Genomic DNA, 20,564 nt, shown 5'->3' on the forward strand with positions numbered 1-20,564 from the left:
TAAGCAATAATAGGAAGGAACAAGGGTTTTTGCTGGTTGAGATAAGGATAGCTAAACAGGGTATTGACTCACATTGATTTCCTGTGAGTGGGTGTTACCTTCTAGGTTAATTCTTTTTGATCTAACCTTTTCTCTAGTTCCTGTTCTCCTTTTCCTATTGGCCTCAGTTGCTTTTAAGGTATCTGCTTTAGTTTCTCTGTGTTAAGGGCAACAAATGCTAGCTAATTTTTTAGGTGTCTTACCTATCCTCACCCCTCCCTTGTGTGCTCTCGCTTTTATCATGTGCTCATAGTCCATTCCCATTGTTGTGTTTGCCCTTGATCTAATGTCCACATATGAGGGAGAACATACGATTTTTGGTCTTTTGGGCCAGGCTAACCTCACTCAGAATGTTGTTCTCCAATTCCATCCATTTACCAGCGAATGATAACATTTCGCTCTTCTTCATGGCTGCATAAAATTCCATTGTGTATAGATACCACATTTTCTTAATCCATTCGTCAGTGGTGGGGCATCTTGGCTGTTTCCATAACTTGGCTATTGTGAATAGTGCCGCAGTAAACATGGGTGTGCAGGTGCCTCTGGAGTAACCTGAGTCACAGTCTTTTAGGTATATCCCCAAGAGTGGTAATGCTGGATCAAATGGTAGATCAATGTTTAGCTTTTTAAATAGCCTCCAAATTTTTTTCCAGAGTGGTTGTACTAGTCTACTTTCCCACCAACAGTGTAAGAGGGTTCCTTTTTCCCCGCATCCTCGCCAACACCTGTTGTTGGTGGTGTTGCTGATGATGGCTATTCTAACAGGGGTGAGGTGGAATCTTAGCGTGGTTTTAATTTGCATTTCCTTTATTGCTAGAGATGGTAAGCATTTTTTCATGTGTTTTTTGGCCATTTGAATTTTCTTCTTTTGAGAAAGTTCTGTTTAGTTCACGTGCCCATTTCTTTATTGGTTCATTAGTTTTGGGAGAATTTAGTTTTTTAAGTTCCCTATATATTCTGGTTATCAGTCCTTTGTCTGATGTATAGTTGGCAAATATTTTCTCCCATTCTGTGGGTGTTCTCTTCAGTTTAGAGACCATTTCTTTTGATGAACAGAAGCTTTTTAGCTTTATGAGGTCTCATTTATCTATGCTATCTCTTAATTGCTGTGCTGCTGGGGTTCCATTGAGAAAGTTCTTACCTGTACCTACTAACTCCAGAGTATTTCCTACTCTTTCCTGTATCAACTTAAGAGTTTGTGGTCTGATATTAAGATCCTTGATCCATTTTGAGTTAATCTATATACATGGATCTAGTTTCAGTTTTTTGCAGACTGCTAACCAGTTTTCCCAGCAGTTTTTGTTGAAGAGGCTGCTATTTCTCCATCATATATTTTTAGCTCCTTTGTCAAAGACAAGTTGGTTATAGTTGTGTGGCTTCATATCCGGGTCCTCTATTCTGTTCCACTGGTCTTCATGTCTGTTTTTGTGCCAGTACCATGCTGTTTTTATTGTTATTGCTTTGTAATATAGTTTGAAGTCAGGTATTGTGATACCTCCTGCATTGTTCTTTCGACTGAGTATTGCCTTGGCTATTTGAGGCCTCTTGTGTTTCCATATAAATTTAACAGTAGATTTTTCAATCTCTTTAATGAATGTCAATGGGAATTGCATTAAACACGTAGATTACTTTTGGGAGTATTGACATTTTTACTATGTTGATTCTACCAATCCATGAGCATGGGAGATCTCTCCACTTTCTATACTCTTCCTCAATCTCTTTCTTCAGAAGTGTATAGTTTTCCTTGTAGAGGTCTTTCACATCTTTTGTTAGGTTTACACCTAGGTATTTGATTTTTTTTGAGGCTATTGTAAATGGAATTGTTTTCATACATTCTTTTTCCGTTTGCTCATTGTTAGTGTATAGAAATGCTAATGATTTTTCTATGTTGATTTTATATCCTGCTACCTTGCTGTAGCTATTGATGATGTCTAGAAGCTTCTGAGTAGAGTTTTTTGGGTGTTTAAGGTATAGGATCATGTCGTCTGCAAATAGGGATATTTTGACAGTTTCTTTACCTATTTGTATTCCTTTTATTCCTTCTTCTTGCCTAATTGCTCTGGCTAGGAATTCCAGTACTATGTTGAATAGGAGTGGAGATAGTGGGCATCCTTGTCTGGTTCCTGATTTTAGAGGGAATGGTTTCAATTTTTCTCCGTTAAGTATAATGCTGGCTGTAGGTTTGTCATATATAGGTTTTATAATGTTGAGGAACTTTCCTTCTAGTCCTAGTTTTCGTAGAGGTTTTATCATAAAATGATGTTGGATCTTATCAAAGGCTTTTTCTGCATCTATTGAGATGATCAAGTGGTTTTTGTCTTTGCTTCTGTTAATGTGGTTTATTACATTTATTGATTTTTGTATGTTGAACCACCCCTGCATCCCTGGGATGAAGCTTACTTGGTCGTGCTGAATGATCTTTTTGATGTGTTGCTGAATTCTTTTTGCCATTATTTTGTTGAGGATTTTTGCGTCAATGTTCATTAAGGAGATTGGCCTATAGTTCTCCTTTTTTGGAGGTGTCTTTGCCTGGTTTTGGGATAAGTGTAATACTGGCTTCATAAAATGTGTTTGGCAGTTTTCCTTCCCTTTCTATTTTGTGGAACAGTTTAAGGAGGGTTGGTATCAATTCTTCTTTAAAGGTCTGATAGAATTCAGCAGAGAATCCATCAGGTCCTGGACTTTTCTCTTTGGTGAGACCCTTGATTGCTGCTTCAATTTCATTTTGTGTTATAGATCTATTCAGGTGATTAATTTCCTCTTGGTTCAGTTTTGGATGATCATATGTATCTAGAACTCTGTCCATTTCTTTTAGATTTTCAAATTTATTTGAATATAGGTTCTCAAAGTAGCCTCTGATGATTTCCTGGACTTCCGTGGTGTTTGTTGTTATCTCCCCTTTTGCATTCCTAATTCTACTAATTTGGGTTTTTTCTCTCATCATTTTAGTCAGGTTTGCCAGGGGTCTATTGATCTTGTTTATTTTTTCAGAGAACCAACTTTTTGTTTCATTAATTCTTTGTATGGTTTTTTTGTTTCTATTTCATTGATTTCAGCTCTTATTTTTATTATTTCTCTCCTTCTATTTGTTTTGGGATTTGCTTGTTCTTGTTTTTCTAGGAGTTTGATATGTATCATTAGGTCATTGAGTTGGGATCTTTCAATCTTTTCAATATATGCACTCATGGCTATAAACTTTCCTTTCAGGACTGCCTTAGCTGTGTCCCATAGGTTCCGGTAGGTTGTGTTTTCATTTTCATTGACTTCCAGGAACTTTTTAATTTCCTCTTTTATTGCATCGATGATCCATTCTTCATTAAGTAATGAGTTATTTAGTTTCCGGCTCTTTGCATGTTTTTTGTCTTTACTTTTGTTGTTGAGTTCTACTTTTACTGCATTGTGTTCAGATAGTATGCACGGTATTATTTCTATTTTCTTATATTTGCTGAGGCTTGCTTTGTGCCCTAGGATATGATCTATTTTGGAGAAAGTTCCATGGGCTGCGGAAAAGAATGTATATTGTGCTGTTGCAGGATGGAATACTCTGTAATGTTTGTCTGGCCCATTTGATTTATGGTGTTATTCAATGGTAAAGGAAAACCATCTTTTTAAAATGACCTAATTATTTCTCATTTCCATGTAAGCAAGTATTTGTAGTTATTCAGTGCTTCATATGGGAAAACATTCAGAGAAATGCATCATGAGATGGTTTCATTGGGTGAACATCATAGAATGTACTTACACAACCTAGACGATGTTGGTTGATCACTTGATGTGGCTTCTTGATGCAATCAGGAGATGCCAGTGTAACATGCCATTCTGCTTTACTGTACCTTTTGTTTTCTTTAAAGTAGAAATAGTCTCCAATATAAAAGTATAGTGTAGTAAATACATAAGCAACAATGTAGTCATTTATATCATTATCAAGAATCAAGTATTGTATACAGTTATATGTGCTCTACTTCTATGTGACAGCACAGTAGATTTTTTTTCACTAGCATCACCACAAACATGTAAGTTATGTGTTGTGCTATGGCATTCAAGGGCCCCAGTGTCATTAAGTGTTAGGAATTTTTCAACTTCATTTTGATCTTTTTTTTTTTTTTTTTTTTTTGTGGTACTAGGGTTTGAATTCAGGACTTAGGCTTGCTAGGCAGGCACTCTACCACTTGACTACTCTGCCAGCCCTAGTTCTAATCTTAAAGAACCACTGGCCTTTGTGCAATCCCTTTTTGACTGAAGTGTTCTTATGTGTGCATCACTGTGTATGTATATTTTTGTGTGTGTGTGCTCCCCTTTCTTAGGTCAGTAGTAGCATCTTAAACACCCACTTTTCTGTGATTTTTTTTCACTTAACAGTGTGTCCACAAGATCACATCATACTAATATAAAGAGATTATTGATGTTTGGCCTCCTCTTGGACAGACATTTATGTTATGTGGTCACTATGAGATCAATTGTGTTTGCTTCCCCCCTCCATTTTCTATATTTCTTTTTGTATTTAGGAAGGCTTATATAGTTACCTTAAATACCTTTATAGTGTAATTAAGTTCATACCTCTATTAGTTTATGACAAATTCTTTATTAATTTATAATTAAATTTCTCCTTTGCTTCCCCCTCTCTGTGTGAATATTATTATTTATTATTGAAAATAGCCACTATTTGTTTCTTCTCACACATAATCTTCCCTTTTATCCAGTATCTGATTTAACTTCAGGTTGATTCTTTTTTTCTGTTTTTGAGATAGGGTCTTGCTTTATTGTCTAGGCTACCATTGAACTTAGCCTCACAAGGGCTGAGATTACAGGTGTGTACTGCTGCACATGGCTTGTAAGTTAATTCTTAAGGTGTACCACAACTTTATCCTACTTTTTTTCCTCCCACTTTGGAACTTGCACTTGCCAAGCAAGCACTCTACCACTTGAGCCACACCTCTAGCCTTTTTGGTTTTAGTTTATTTTTCAGATAGAGTCTTGTGCTTTTTTCTCAGGGCCAGCCTTGGACTATGATCCTCCAGCCTCTACCTCCTACATATCTGGGTTTATAGGTATGTACCATAATGCCTACCCCTCTTTATGTCCACCCTTCTTATTCTTTTCTCATCTTGTGGTGGGTGTACTAATCTATGTTAGAGTACTTAATTTCTTATAATATTGACTTATTATCTCTGATTGGTAAAAATGTATATCAAGGTTATGTGTGAGTATCTGTCTCCCCGCTTTTATTTATTTATTTATCTGATTTTTTAGATCTCATTTTCTAACATTCTTCAAGGAGGGATAATGGAAATAATGATCCTTGAGTTTCGGGAATGATCGTAACACTTTGTGACCTTTATCTTTAGAGGTCAATTTGGATGAATACAAAGTTCCTGGGTCACATTTTCTTTAATTAATCTGAAGTGTGTTTTCTGGCATAAAACATTGCTCTTAAAAGTATCATAACAGTATGAGTTTTATACGTTATGTGTTTAAAGACTCCTATTATATACATCTGGTGTCTTCCTTGCCCATCTTCTATATCAACTCTTGAAATACTTACTCGTAATCCTCATATATAGCTCTTCTTGTTTTCTTAATTTCTTTTAGCTTGTTTTGAAATATTAGGTTGCAGCTTCTTTTTTGGCATCCTTATCATCAACGGGTATGGTATTCTTGTCTCCTTTTTTTTTTCCTTATAAAATCCTTAGATGGAACTTGATCATGATTTTCTTCTGTTGCTTTTTAAGATATTAAATAAACTAAGTGAAATAAACAAACTCTTTCCTTGTGCTTCTTGGAAGGAGATGTTAGTCAGGACAGATCTGTGGGTCCTGAGCTCCTTGTTTGTTTTTGCAGAGTGTTGAAAATGTAGCCTCATCCTGAAACCCCTCTGCCTTTGTTTAGACTTTCTTGTTCCTGGTCCTTTATTGTGGCTCTTCTGGGATGTGTCTTTTATTCTCAGCACTTTCTTGGTTTGTGGAGCTTTACCATGGAAGGGAGCTTTCACTTTTAGCCTTAAGTGTATGTAGGGTTCCTGTTTCTCCAGCAGTGGTCTGCCCTCCTATACGTACCCACTGAATTTGGCTGTACATAGCCCTCTCTCATTTTGGTGACATTTCCAGAGAATACATGCTGTTAACCTGGGGGTTCTTCCATTCTAAGGGCCTCCAGAAGCCCTCTTACTTTCCCTTTTTTTCTTACACAGATGCTTGAGACCAGTGTAGCTCTGTCCTTGCCCAGTCTTTATTTATTGGTTTATGGGCATTGTTTGTAATCTGGTTTTTCACATAGATTGTTCAGAGGTCTTTGGTTTTGCTAGTTTAGTGGCTTGATTTTTGTGGGAGAATTTGAGGGGATTTGAAAACTGTACACGGCCATTTTCTCACAATGTCTCAAAGGAGTTATTTTCCCCCTTAAAAACAGTTCCCATGAGTTAGGAGAAAAAGTAAAGGTGTACAGTAACTATTTCAACATGGTAAAGATTGAATACATTTTTAACTGAACTAGAGATCATATGTCTTTCAGCTAACATTGAGACTGCTCGTCTAGGGTCAAGGTGGATGTGGGTCAATATACCTTTCCATGGTACTCACAAGAAACGCCTATTTGGAAGGAGAAACTGGCTCTATTTGGAACAATTTTATTTATTTATTTATTTATTTATTTATTTTTGTGATCAGAAATATGTTAATTTTTTAATTTTTTTTGTCAATATTACATTCTATTTTTTTTTCCTTTTTCTTTTATTATTCATATGTGCATACAAGGCTTGGTTCATTTCTTGGAGCAATTTTACATGAGAAAATTTTAAAAGAAATAAGGTGTAGGTTAGCTAAGAGAAGGTGGGGGATCATGCCATGAACTGTTTTGTTTGTTTCTAGGGGTAGAGCTAGAATCAAAAGTGTAGTCCTCCAGGGAGACAGATTTAGGCTTGAAGTTACAGTAATTTTTAAATAATGAGTGAACTCTAAAAAAGATACTGTTTTCTTGACTGATAACGATTCATCTCTCACAAGGAGGTATTAAAAAAGAAGTACAGTTCACTAGGTTGAATTCACACTTCAGAAAGGTGCCCAGTCCTCATGGCCCTTACATTGAGCTCTTAGCTCCAGCTGCCCTGAACTCCCTGGTACTTGAACAGTTGGAGAACTGTATACTGTGTACTTTGGTTGCACACTTGATGTTCATATTCTTGTGTTTTAAAATATAGTACTTAGAAAGACAAAGAGGACAAAGTGCCAGTAACTCAGATCATAATGGTATAGCACTAGGAAACCCTTGTTGGCAGAAACAGTGTGTTCGTCCTTTCTATTTTCCACAAATGTAGTAACACCTTGTACTTTGACGTGTTCAATGTGTACTTTATTGAATTGATCTGGTAGGAAAGACTCTCCATTGATTACAGATCCTATTTAGTAGAATCAGTCTTTCTTTAAAGCTAATAATAGAGGGAACTGAGTTCTGTACTTTAAATCAAATGTATTTTTAAATAATGTCAGCTTAAAATATTTCAAAGATTGAAATGATACAAAGCAAATGTCAATCATTCCGTGGGCTGTGCCCATCCTCTAGGTTCTGATGAATAAGAATGATTTCTTCATTCTCTTGAGTTTTTGGAAAACATTATTAAAGAAAGGAGAAAGATACACCTTTCATGAACTCATCTCCCAAAAAGGAATCAACTAGTTGAAAATAATTGAAGCAAAAATATAAAGTTCCATGTCCTCAGGTGCCTTAACTGTATTGGTGGTTTTATAAAGTTGTTTTTGGAATGTTAGATCATTACATGTTAATCCTAGGGTACCTTTGGGAATCATCTGGTTAGGTTAAGAAGCTCTCTTACCTAAAGAATAGTGATAGGATATGGGGATTTGCGAGCATATTAAAATTACGTGCAACTTTTGCATATTTGTGCATATTTCTGGGGAGTCATTTTCCTTTGATTCTCAAAAATGTCTTAACTCTAAAGAAAAAAGAACAGTGGTTATAACCCATTCCTTTATAATTAGAGAAAAGGAAGCACAAAATGCATGATACTTGAGGGTGCCCTGCTGAATAATGATGAAACCAGAGCTGTTCATACCTGAATGAGGGCTAATAGGCCTTAATATAGGATTTTCTTAGCCAAGTATGGTAGTACATGCCTGTAATCACAGCACTCTGGAGACTGATACAGGAGATCAAAAGTTCAAGGCCAGCTTGGACTATATAGTGACACCGTGTCTCAAAAAAGAAAAGCAAAACAACAGCAAAAAAGATTTTTGTATTTTTTTAAAATCCTTTTAATCATCCCTACGATTAGCTACATTTTTTATAGCTACAAAGAGATAAAATAACTTGCCCCATGTTAACAGTGAGTGAGTGGCAATGCAGGATTAAGATCTAGGTATTCTGATTCCAGAGACTATACCTGTAACACCTATAGTGTACTGCTCCTCCTAGATGATTCTTCAAGCTGTCACACAGCCAGCATACTGCTTCAGGACTATGCAGGGTGGAATTTGTGATGTGAAAATAGTTCTTGTTTGTTGTAAAAGCAATGGGACATTTTAATAAATTTTTATAGAGTTAAACACATTAAAGTATTTTTTTCCTAGCATGCGATGATGCTGCCCGTTTTGACCCATCATATACGCTACCACCAATGCCTGATGCACCTGGACAAGTTGATAGGATATACTTTCCAAGATCGTTGTCTCTTGCAGGTAAGAACTACTCTCCTGTAATACTCGCATAATAAGATAGGGGAAATTCACCGTGTATGTTACAAGTGGTGTAAATGGGCTCTTGTGTGGGATGTGACAGTGATGTTTGGGAACATAACCCTATTGCTGTACCGTGTTTGCCTCTGCTGCTTTCAAACCCTTTCTGTCACATTTATTTGAGGCTGTCCCTTTACGGCTAAAGCTATAATCTGCCTGTCTATGCTGAGCACCTCATTCTGCATTTCCTTCTTTATGGGTCTTCTTTCCAGATGTTGAGTATTCTACAGATTATTTTACAGATTATTCCAGATGTTGATTATTTCTTCTCTGAAATATGTGGATTTTAGGTTTGTTTTCAGAAGAAGTTTTGCAAATTTCTGGAAATTTGATTGTGGAGGAGATAAGATGGAAAGATCAGGGTTTAAAATTTGGACTGGCATGGGCACAGGTGGCTAATGCCTGTAATCCTAACCTCTTGGGATACTGAGATCTGGAGGATTGTGGTTTGAGGCCAGCCTGGGCAAATAGTTCAAGAGACCTCATCTCTAAAAAAACCAGAGCAAAATGGACTGGAGGTGTGGCTCAAGTGGTAAGAGTGTCTGTTTTGCAAGTGTGAAGCCCTAAGTTCAAAGCCCAGTCCCTCAAAAAAATAAAAAAAGATTGGGCAGATAGCTCCCTTTGTCATGTCATTTGAAATGATATAAATGCTTCTGTGCTGAATTTTTGAGACTGAATTTATTTCATTGAAATTTTAGCTGGCCATGACTCATCCCAGTCATCATTTAAATTTTGGAATGAATCCTGATCACGCCAGGAATTCTTTATCTAACTGTGGAATTCGGCAGCCTAAATATGGAGACAGAAAAGTTCATCACATGCACATGAGGAAGAAAGGTTTGTATGGATGACTTTAAGATTCTGCTCTCATATCGTGTCCTGTGGTCCCTAGTGTAAATTATATCAACCCCTCCCCCACAGTAGTTCCCTGGATGAATCTACTCCTCTCATTGTCTAGTGCTTCTTGAATCATACTAAATAACATTCAATTTGGGGAAAGCATTATAATGAAGGTAGGTGAATTTTTTAGAAAAATTTCTTCTATCAAGTTGGTTTGTGTGTGTGTGCGCGCATGGTACTGGGGTTTGAACTCTGGGCCTCCTGCCAGGCAGGTGCTCTACCACAGGGCTGGCCTCAGACTGCAGTCCTATGTGTGGCCTCCCACAGAACTAGGATCACAGGTGTGTACCACCATGCCTTGCTTATTGGTTGAGATGAGGATCTCACTAACTTTTTTGCCTAGGCTGACCTCGAATTACCATCCTCCCAGTCTCTGCCTCATGAATACCTGGGATTATATGCATGCACCACCACCCCACCCCTAGAAAATTTTCTTTGTACCTGTCATATGATGTTCTTAAAATACTAGTATTTGCCTTTGTATTTGTGTTTTGTTCCCAAAATAGGCATTAATACCCTAATAAATATTATGTCACGCCTTGGCCAAGACGATCCTACTCCTTCAAGGTAAAGTAGATTTTTTTTAAAAAACAGATTTATTGAGAACTAATTTGTATGTTATGTAATTTACCTATTCAAAGTCTATAATTCAGTTTTTTTGTAGAACGTTCACAAAATTGTGTAACTTTGATTACTTTCTAATCCTATGACATTTTCATCAAAACCTGTATACCTGTTAATAGGCTCCATTTCCCCTTAATTTGTCCAACGCTAGGCAATTACCAGTTTACTTTCAATCTCTGGATTTGCCTGTTCTGACCATTTCATAATATCTTATGATATGTGGTCCTTTGTGGCTGACTTCTTTTACATAACACAGTATTTTCAGGATTTGACTGAAATAAGTATGATCAATTGACAATCTTTTTATTGCCAAATAATATCCCATGATATGCATATACCATTCATCAGTAAATAGGCATTTGGCTTCTTTCTGCTTTCTGGGAATTAATGAATAATGTTGCTTTGAATATTTGTGTATACATTTTGTGTGGACACATGCTATGATATTTCTTGTGCCTTTACCTTAGAATGGAATTTCTGGGTCTTATGGTAAATCTGCTTCATCTTTTAAGGAACTGACAACTGTTTTCCAAAGTGGTTGCACCACCTTACATTCCCAGCAGTAGTCATGTCATTGTTCCAGTTTCTTTACATCTTTGCTAACACTTGTTATTATCTGTTCTTTTTTTTTAGTACTGGGGCTTGAATTCAGGGCTTACACCTTGAGCCACTCCACCAATCCTTTTTTTATGATAGGTTTTTTAGAGATAGGGTCTTGCAAACTATTTGCCTGGGCTGGCTTCGAACTGAGATCCTCCTGATCTTTGCCTCCTTGAGTAGCTAGGATTACAGGTGTGAGCCATCAGCACCTGGCTTACCTGTCCTTTTGATTCCAGCTGTTCTAGTGAGTATGAAGTATTATCTCATGGTAGGTTTGATTTGCATTTCCTGATGGCTCATATCTTATCATGTTCATATTTAGAGAAATATCTATTCAGTTACTTTTTTCATTTTTAATGATGTTACTTTTGTTACTGAGTTAGAATTTTATATATTGTAGACAAAATCTTTTATCAGATGTATTTTTTTGCAAAAAAATTTTCTTATTCTAAAATGTTTTGCTCTGCTGATAATGTCTTTTGAAACAGAAGTTTTGATAAAGTCCAGTTTATTATTTGTTTTGTTGCATATGGTTTTGGTGTTATATCTAAGAAACCATTGAGTTTTGTAGTTTTATTTCATTCATTCAGGTCTTCGACCCATTTGAGCTAATTTTTATATGTGGTCTGATACAGAGAGGATTCAGCTACATTCTTTGTGTGGATATCCAGTTATCTCAGCACCATTTTTGAAAAGGCTCTTCTTTCCCCACTCAATCTTCTTGATATTTTGTTGAAAATGTGAAGGTTCATTTTTGAACTCTTAGTTCTAGTCCATTAATCTGTATGTCTGTCCTTAATGTCAGTACTGTATCATCTTGATTATTGTAGCTGTGTAGTTAGTTTTGAAAAAGAGTGTGTGTGTTTTCCAACTTTGTTCTTTTTACGGATGGTTCTAGCTATTCTGGGTCCATTACATTTCTGCATGAATTTTTGGATTAGCTTTTTAATTTCTGCTAAGAAGTTACCTGGGATTTTGATAGGATTTGTATTAAATCTGTAGACCAATTTGAGAGCAAATACTATCTTGAAGTTCAATTTTCTGACCCAGGAACATGGAATGTCTTTCCATTGATTTAAGTCTTCTTTAAAAAGTGTAGAAAAATACAATTGATTTTTGTATGTTGATCTTGTATCCTGTAAATTTGATAATCTCCTTTATTACCTCTAATAATTTTTTGTGAGTTCCTGATGATTTTCGGTATGTATGATTTTACCATCTACAAGTACAGATAGTTTTACTTCTTCTTTTAGATCTAGATGCTTTTTAGTTGCTCCAAGTAGGCCTGCCATACTGTATTGAAGTATTAATAGCAAGTCCTTGACTTCTTAATCTTAGGGGGAAAGCATTCAGCCTTTTAGCACTGAGTGTGATGTTAGCTGTGGATTTTTCACAGAAGCCCCTTTAATAGATTGAAGAAGTTCCCTTCCATTCCTAGTTTGCTGAGTATTTTTATCATGAAAGGGTATTGAATTTTTTTACATGCATTTTTCTGGATTGAGATAATCATGTTTTTTTCTTTTAGTCTACTCATAGGGTGTATATCACAATGATTAATTTTAGTGTGTTAAACTAACCTTGCATTCCTGAGATAAATCCCCCGTGATCATGGTGTACAATCTTTTTTATGTGCTGTTGAATTTTTTGTTAGTATTTTGATGGGGATTTTTGTGTCTATGTTTGTAAGAGATTGGTTTATAGATTTTATGTAATGTTTTTGTCCAACTCATAGAATGAGTTGGAAGGAAGCTCTAACAGATTGGCTTTCCTTATTTTATTTCTTGGTTTTTATAAGACACTATTCTTTATATGCTGATATTCTCACTTTGTGTGGACACAAGTCTCTGAAACTTCTAGGAAGGAAGTGGGCTGGGTCTGTGTAAACTCATTAGCACCCTTATGTTTGTGTGTGATTATAGCAGGTTGCATTTTGAAAGCCAGTGGAGGAGATGGCTTGAAGTCAGTTTTCTTTTTTAATTGAGAAGTTGAATAGTTATGGCTCTGAGGCTATGACTTACACTGGATTAAAGGTAGATAGAGTAGCATTAGGAGTGACAGAGAATGGAGCCCATTATTTCAGATGATACCAGGTCTTCACAGCTAAGAGAATTGCTAGGGATGACAGCACATCTTACTTTTTTACCATTTCATACAGGTTGAGTATCCCTTATCTGAAATTCATGAGACTAGAACTGTTTCAGATTTTGGACTTTTTTGGATTTTGGAATATTTTCATTATCTTTATGATTTGAGTATCCCCTAATCCAAAAATCTGAATGCTCTAAAATCTAAAACTTTGTAAGCACTGATATGGTGCCTGAAAAGTTTGGGGTTTTAGAACATTATGCATTTTGGATTTTTGGATTGGGGATGTTCAACTTCTGTGCCACTTTTCTTTTTAAATTGGCTCGCCTCAAGTTGCTCTCTTTTGAAGTTAATGTAGACCAAACCATCTTTCTCTTCAATCAAGGAAAAAAAAAGCAGGACAGAGCTTTTAAAATTCTCATTTGAAGTTGAACATATGATTCTGTATAGTGTTCTCTGAGATTCAAAGATTGAAGAAGACCTATCTAATATAAAAGGCCCTTATCCTCAGGAACACTTTCACCATGGATTCATTTTACCCTGCTGTGTTGTAGGGTGTCCTGTGTTTTTTTTTTTTTTTTATGTTACCTCAATATATATATATTTTTTATTATTCATATGTGCATACAAGGCTTGGGTCATTTCTCCCCCCTGCCCCCACCCCCTCCCTTACCACCCACTCCGCCCCCTCCCTCTCGCCCCCACCCCCTCGCTACCTGGCAGAAACTATTTTGCCCTTATCTCTAATTTTGTTGAAGAGAGAGTATAGGCAATAATAGGAAGGACCAAGTGTTCCTGGTTGAGATAAGGATAGCTATACAGGGCATTGACTCACATTGATTTCCTGTGCATGTGTGTTACCTTCTAGGTTAATTCTTTTTGATCTCACCTTTTTTCTAGTTCCTGTTCCCCTTTTCCTATTGGCCTCAGTTGCTTTTAAGGTATCTGCTTTAGTTTCTCTGCGTTAAGGGCAACAAATGCTAACTAATTTTTTAGGTGTCCTACCTATCCTCACCCCTCCCTTGTGTGCTAAAGCTTTTATCATGCGCTCAAGTCCAATCCCCTTGTTGTGTTTGCCCTTGATCTAATGTCCACATATGAGGGAGAACATACGATTTTTGGTCTTTTGGGCCAGGCTAACCTCCCTCAGAATGATGTTCTCCAATTCCATCCATTTACCAGCGAATGATAACATTTTGCTCTTCTTCATGGCTGCATAAAATTCCATTGTGTATAGATACCACATTTTCTTAATCCATTCATCAGTGGTGGGGCATCTTGGCTGTTTCCATAACTTGGCTATTGTGAATAGTGCTGCAATAAACATGGGTGTGCAGGTGCCTCTGGAGTAACCTGTGTCACAGTCTTTTGGGTATATCCCCAAGAGTGGTATTGCTGGATCAAATGGTAGATCAATGTCCAGCTTTTTAAGTAGCCTCCAAATTTTTTTCCAGAGTGGTTTTACTAGTTTACATTCCCACCAACAGTGTAAGAGGGTTCCTTTTTCCCGCATCCTCGCCAACACCTGTTGTTGGTGGTGTTGCTAATGATGGCTATTCTAACAGGGGTGAGGTGGAATGTTAGCGTGGTTTTAATTTGCATTTCCTTTATTGCTAGAGATGGTGAGCATTTTTTCATGTGTTTTTTGGCCATTTGAATTTTCTTCTTTTGAGAAAGTTCTGTTTAGTTCACTTGCCCATTTCTTTATTGGTTCATTAGTTTTGGGAGAATTTAGTTTTTTAAGTTCCCTATATATTCTGGTTATCAGTCCTTTGTCTGATGTATATATAGTTGGCAAATATTTTCTCCCACTCTGTGGGTGTTCTCTTCAGTTTAGAGACCATTTCTTTTGATGAACAGAAGCTTTTTAGCTTTATGAGGTCCCATTTATCTATGCTATCTCTTAGTTGCTGTGCTGCTGAGGTTCCATTGAGAAAGTTCTTACCTGTACCTACTAACTCCAGAGTATTTCCTACTCTTTCCTGTATCAACTTTAGAGTTTGGGGTCTGATATTAAGATCCTTGATCCATTTTGAGTTAATCTTGGTATAGGGTGATATACATGGATCTAGTTTCAGTTTTTTGCAGACTGCTAACCAGTTTTCCCAGCAGTTTTTGTTGAAGAGGCTGCTATTTCTCCATCGTATATTTTTAGCTCCTTTGTCAAAGACAAGTTGGTTATAGTTGTGTGGCTTCATATCCGGGTCCTCTATTCTGTTCCACTGGTCTTCATGTCTGTTTTTGTGCCAGTACCATGCTGTTTTTATTGTTATTGCTTTGTAATATAGTTTGAAGTCAGGTATTGTGATACCTCCTGCATTGTTCTTTTGACTGAGTATTGCCTTGGCCATTCGTGGCTTCCTGTGTTTCCATATAAATTTCACGGTAGATTTTTCGATCTCTTTAATGAATGTCATTGGAATTTTGATGGGAATTGCATTAAACATGTAGATTACTTTTGGGAGTATCAACATTTTTGCTATGTTGATTCTACCAATCCATGCAGCTCTGTGTTTTTATAAGAGGAACCCTATATTCCCCTCTAACGAGGTTACACATACCATAGACTCTTATTTTTCATTTATGAAAATATTAGTTTAAATTATCTTTGCCTTATCTACCCACAGCATAGTTGTCAGTACCTAAATTACATCTTTGGATGGAAAGACAGAGAACGAGATGACAAAAGGAGTGATGTCTGAGAAATTGTGTGATCTCTGAATTTAGTATTATGAGGATGCTACCATCAACAGAGAACAAATAGTCCATCTTGTCCTTGAACTTCTGGCCTTGCTTCTTGTGCTGATAGCCTCTTGCCGTGAATGTAGTGTTTTTTACTGATGCAGAGTTGACTCCAAGTATCTGTTCAGAAAGAGCTTCCCAGCTTCAGCCTCAAGGCTCTGATGCTATTTGACTACTGGTAGCTGGCAGTCTGCAGTCATCCACAGTGTCAGAAGCTGGATTTAAGAAGGTTCTTACAAACTTAATTCAATAGACATTTGTCTAGATCCTTTCAAGTTTGTAGGTATTTTAGGAGATCCAGCAGTAAGTAAGTCAAAGCCCCCACTCACAGTAGTGACTGCCTCAGGTAGTGGGAGAATGTTAGAAACAAAAACCTAGCACAAGTACAAGAGAGACAAAGATAAGTGCTTCAGTGAAGATAAAAGTGAGATGTACACTGAAAATGGCCAAGGGTCTCAGGATGTACCTGGCAGGTTTTTTAGGGATTATAGATTAGTTTTATACTATGCACTTGAATTTGGCCTCTCTTCTGTTTGTTTGTTAGTTACTGTTGCAGAAGTCTCTGCTCCTTGGAAGTATTTGTTTATCTTTGAAGCAGACTCTAAAATTCTAAAACTCTGTGGTTTGATCTTCTCCCAATCAAGAGTAAGAAGTAGAGTGAGCTAGTAGGCTCTGTGGAGTATCGTGTTTCTTCCTACTTGTTTCAAAATGGGAAGGTGAAGACCAAGGGAGGCATGGGTGAAGGGCCAAACCAGGGCTTCTTGACCCAGCTCTTCTAGTCTCCTGACTCTGCCACATCCTGCACACTGTTGACAGTTGTCTTTCAGATTGCCTTGCAGTTAGTTGTCTTACTATTTTTAGTGCCTCAGTTGTAGTTCTTAGCTGTAATCTGCTCCAAAGCACTAAACAAAGGCCAGACTGCCCCACCTGGAAGTCCCAGCTCCCATGACCTGGCCACAGGCCACATCTTTTCTTATTCATGCGACTCTCCACGCACTAGCAAGGCTGACTTGTCCTGCATTGTCAGGCACTCCCTCTCCCTTCTCCACGTGCTGTCCTTATTGTCCAGTTGCCTCTGGACTGCCAGTGCGGCCTGTCATCCTACTCAAATCCTGCCAGTACTTAATGTGCATGCTCTTGTTTAAAACAACCTTTTGTGTTATAATATGTGTGGGGCTACATTTCTTTATTGAACTCTGAAGATGTTGAAGGTCTGTGGTTCTACTCATTTTTCACCTTCTTTTTTGTAACTAGTACCTTTCACAGAACAGGCATTCAATAAAAAAGTATTAAAGGAAAGAGTGCATTCATGATACTGCTTTTATCCCAGACTGTTTACTTTTGGACTAGTAAACACACTAGGGAAACTGTGTGTTCAGGGTAATGGTTGGGGGAGGGGGAGGTGGCCCAAACAATGTATACACACATGGGTAAATGTAAAAACAATAAAATAAAATAAATAAATAAAAAGAAAAGGAAAAAAAAAAAGAAGGGTATTGGTCAGTAGAGGTCTAAATGGCCGGTTAGTGTCTTAATCTGATTTGGGTTCAGCTAGGTTGTACAAAAAAGTACAAAGGCTTAAATTAATAAATAAAATTTGATAGCCTGTTTGCTTATGAGACCTAGAAAATAATTAATTATAATAGTATCATCTCAAGCAAATATACCACCCATAATTTAACTAGTGTCACTGTTTAACCACATAAATTTGTTATATATATAGGGTTTGAACTCAGGGTCTACACCTTGAGCTATTCCTCCAGCCCTGTGTTTTGTGATGGTTCTTTAGAGATAGCGTCTCTTGAACAATTTGCCCTATCTGGCTTTGAATCTCAGTCCTCCTGATCTCTGCTCCTGAGTAGCTAGGATTACAGGCATGAGCCACCAGTGCCCGACTTATAGTTAATACATATGCAAATTGTAATAAAATATTACCACCAGAAGGGTCTTTGAAACAGTAAGGATTTGGTGGCATTCAAGAAATCCCATGTTATCAGTAAGACCTTTGGAAAGAGGGGGCCAAAAGGGCAGTAATAGAGAAATAAGAAAAATCAAGCAGCCTTGGCTTGTTTTGCTTTTTTGCTTTGGATTGTCATTTTCAGATATAATGTGTAAAAATCAACTGGGCCAACAGAAAGTTATATTTGGATCATTTATTAAGTGTTTGTGTATTTAAGGAAATGGTAGTTGCATGGAAGATTGATTGCAGGAGTCCCTGTGGATGCTAGAAATCCACTGATGATCAACACCTTTATATACAATGGTGTAATACTTGTATATAATCTATGCCTGTCCTCTTTTAAAATCAGCTCTAGATTACTTATAATTCCCAATGCAATGTAAATATTAATTGTATTGTATTATTTAGGGGATAATGCAAAAAGTCTGTATGCAACTTTTAAAAAATATTTCCAATTTGCAGTTGATGGAATTCACAGATGAAAAATTGATGGATACTGATAGCTGACAACATTTTTAGTCAGTTATACCTAAGTATTTTGCATTAAAATACAATTATAGCATGTATTGAGTATATGTAACTTCCACTGCATGGATTTATTTACTTACATGCTTCAAGTTAAATTCCAGAGATGGTTTACATGGGGTCCACAAGTCCATTGGGTCTGAGATCTGATGGGACTGTGATCTCTCCTTCCCTTAAGTGTTTAAGATAGATGCACAAGTAAGAATTCCTGTGTTGGGTAGAGGGTTCAGCTGACCTCCAGGGCCCCTTGTAACTCTACCCCACCAGTCATTTAAGGCTTGAAATCACAGGTAAAAAATATTGCTTATAGTTATCCTCAGATTTGGCCCATGTCAAAATGCTTTCCATTGAGTAAATGGGCACCTTATAGTACTTAGTGTTACAGAGACATTGTTGCATTTTATAAAGAGCATTGAATTCCTTAGGCAAGATTTGCTGTATATATATGTTACAGTTAATCTAGATTTCATAATGCCTGTATTGATTCAGTTCTTAAAAAAAATGGAATGTTTACTGCTCCGTAAGCATCTCATGTTGAAGCTTGCTAGTCATTTTTAAACAGGGTGGTTAAAAACAGTATAAACAATAGAAGAAAGGATAAAAGATTTGCTACTGCTGTAAAACTAGCAGCTTATTCTGTGCATTTTTCCAGATAAACCACTGGGTTAGGAATTGTCTAGTGTTAAAACAAGCTAAAGTGGAATTTAATCCCCATTTTAGTTTGTGGTTTATTGCCAGAGTTGGTCATAATGTAGACATAGAAAAACGTGCTAGATATGGGCAAATTACTTAATGAACCTGTTTAAACTGTGACCTTGTATTTTAACTAACGGAATAACAGTCTAACTTTGTGGTCATTAAAATCCCAGGCATAGTTCTTATGTCCATGAAAGTTTATAAAAGAAATTAAGGTAAAATTTATGCCGGTATGACTTCATTTAAAATAGTATATAACTTAAAGCAGCTCTTATTCTTTGTCTAGATGTCTTATTATTCTTTAATAAAGTATATGACAATGCAAATATGGCTCCCACCCCCACCCCCCATCCCCTGGCTTCTGCCAGAGTTTTGTGCTTTAATATTAACTAGATTTTGCTGTGTAGTGTTTTGAACTGTTAGGAAGAAAATAAAGTCTCTGCCACAGAAAATGAAGTTTTATTTTACTGGCTCATGAAAAAGAATATAGTAATATTATTACTTTCTTTTTAAAAAACCATACCATTTCGTGCTTAATTCTTGTCCTTTCTTAGTACAATGCTTATTAGAATTTTAAACATTATCGAGAGGACTTTGGAGTTACATCATCCTACCATTAAACAGTGCCTCTCTTCTTAAATGTTTTTTCTAAGAAAAATGACAGACACTTGGAGTTCAGGTGTATTTGACAGAAAACAAAATCTCAGTACTGAGTAGCTTCTGAGAGATTTTTTTTTTTTTTTTTTAGGGGAGGTGTTTGTTTTTGTTTTTGTTTGCTCTATTGCTCAGGCTTGTCTTGAACTTTTGATCCTCCTACCTCAGCCTCCTGAATGCTGGGATTCCAGGTGTATATCACCATGCCCAACTCAATTTAAAACAAACAAAAACATACATTTTTAGTACTTCACTGTGAAACTTTTTAATAACTCTTGGCTATTGGAGTAGCAACAACAGCAACAAAAATAAAACATCCTTTAAAATCTAGGGTAACATGGGTAAAAATAAGAGAAGTTTTTTATAGGCCCTACTGCTTTTTTTCTTTTTTCTTTTTTTACATTTGGGAGTTTATTAAGTACTTAACATATATTATTATCTGATTTGAAAAGAATATATATTTATAATATCCTCTTTAGTGGGTTCTGGTGAAATTACTGAAGAAAAAAGAGGAAAAGAGGGTATGAGAATTAGAATTACTGTGACCTTCATGAAAGTCTTTCTTACAAGCACAAAAGCTGAAATACTAAAGAAGGAAATATCTACACAGAAAGAGCCCATGAGAGAATTGGGCCCAGAGAAAACCTTTCTAATAGCTCCAAATAAGATATAATTTAATGTACCTGTTAGCCTTTTTTTTTTAAATTGGGTTTTTAATTTTATTTATTTATTTATTTATTATTCATATGTGCATACAAGGCTTGGGTCATTTCTCCCCCCCTGCCCCCACCCCCTCCCTTAACACCCACTCTGCCCCCTCCCTCTTTCCCCCACCCCCTCAATACCCAGCAGAAACTATTTTGCCCCATCTCTAATTTTGTTATTGTTAGATTATGGATTCTTCAGCGTAGACATGAATTGAATGTGATTTTTAATTTTTTTCCTCCCACTCTCATTTCCTGTTATTGGCTATTAATTGCTTTCCTGAGTGCCTT

At 36.6% G+C, this 20,564-nt stretch overlaps 1 protein-coding gene across 5 annotated transcripts in view; it reads left to right on the plus strand.

Moving 5' to 3' along the window:
• The window catches only part of Drosha (drosha ribonuclease III), a 146,456-nt gene that overhangs the window by 76,359 nt on the left and 49,533 nt on the right, over window positions 1–20,564 (plus strand). For all 5 annotated transcript variants that reach the window (XM_074077679.1, XM_074077682.1, XM_074077684.1 and 2 more), the window contains 3 exons: window positions 8,619–8,726; window positions 9,482–9,620; window positions 10,190–10,250. In XM_074077679.1, the coding sequence (XP_073933780.1) occupies window positions 8,619–8,726; window positions 9,482–9,620; window positions 10,190–10,250 (308 nt within the window). The remainder of the gene's footprint in view (window positions 1–8,618; window positions 8,727–9,481; window positions 9,621–10,189; window positions 10,251–20,564) is intronic.

Source organism: Castor canadensis, chromosome 6, assembly GCF_047511655.1.
Source record: "Castor canadensis chromosome 6, mCasCan1.hap1v2, whole genome shotgun sequence".
Taxonomy (NCBI): Eukaryota; Metazoa; Chordata; class Mammalia; order Rodentia; family Castoridae; genus Castor; species Castor canadensis.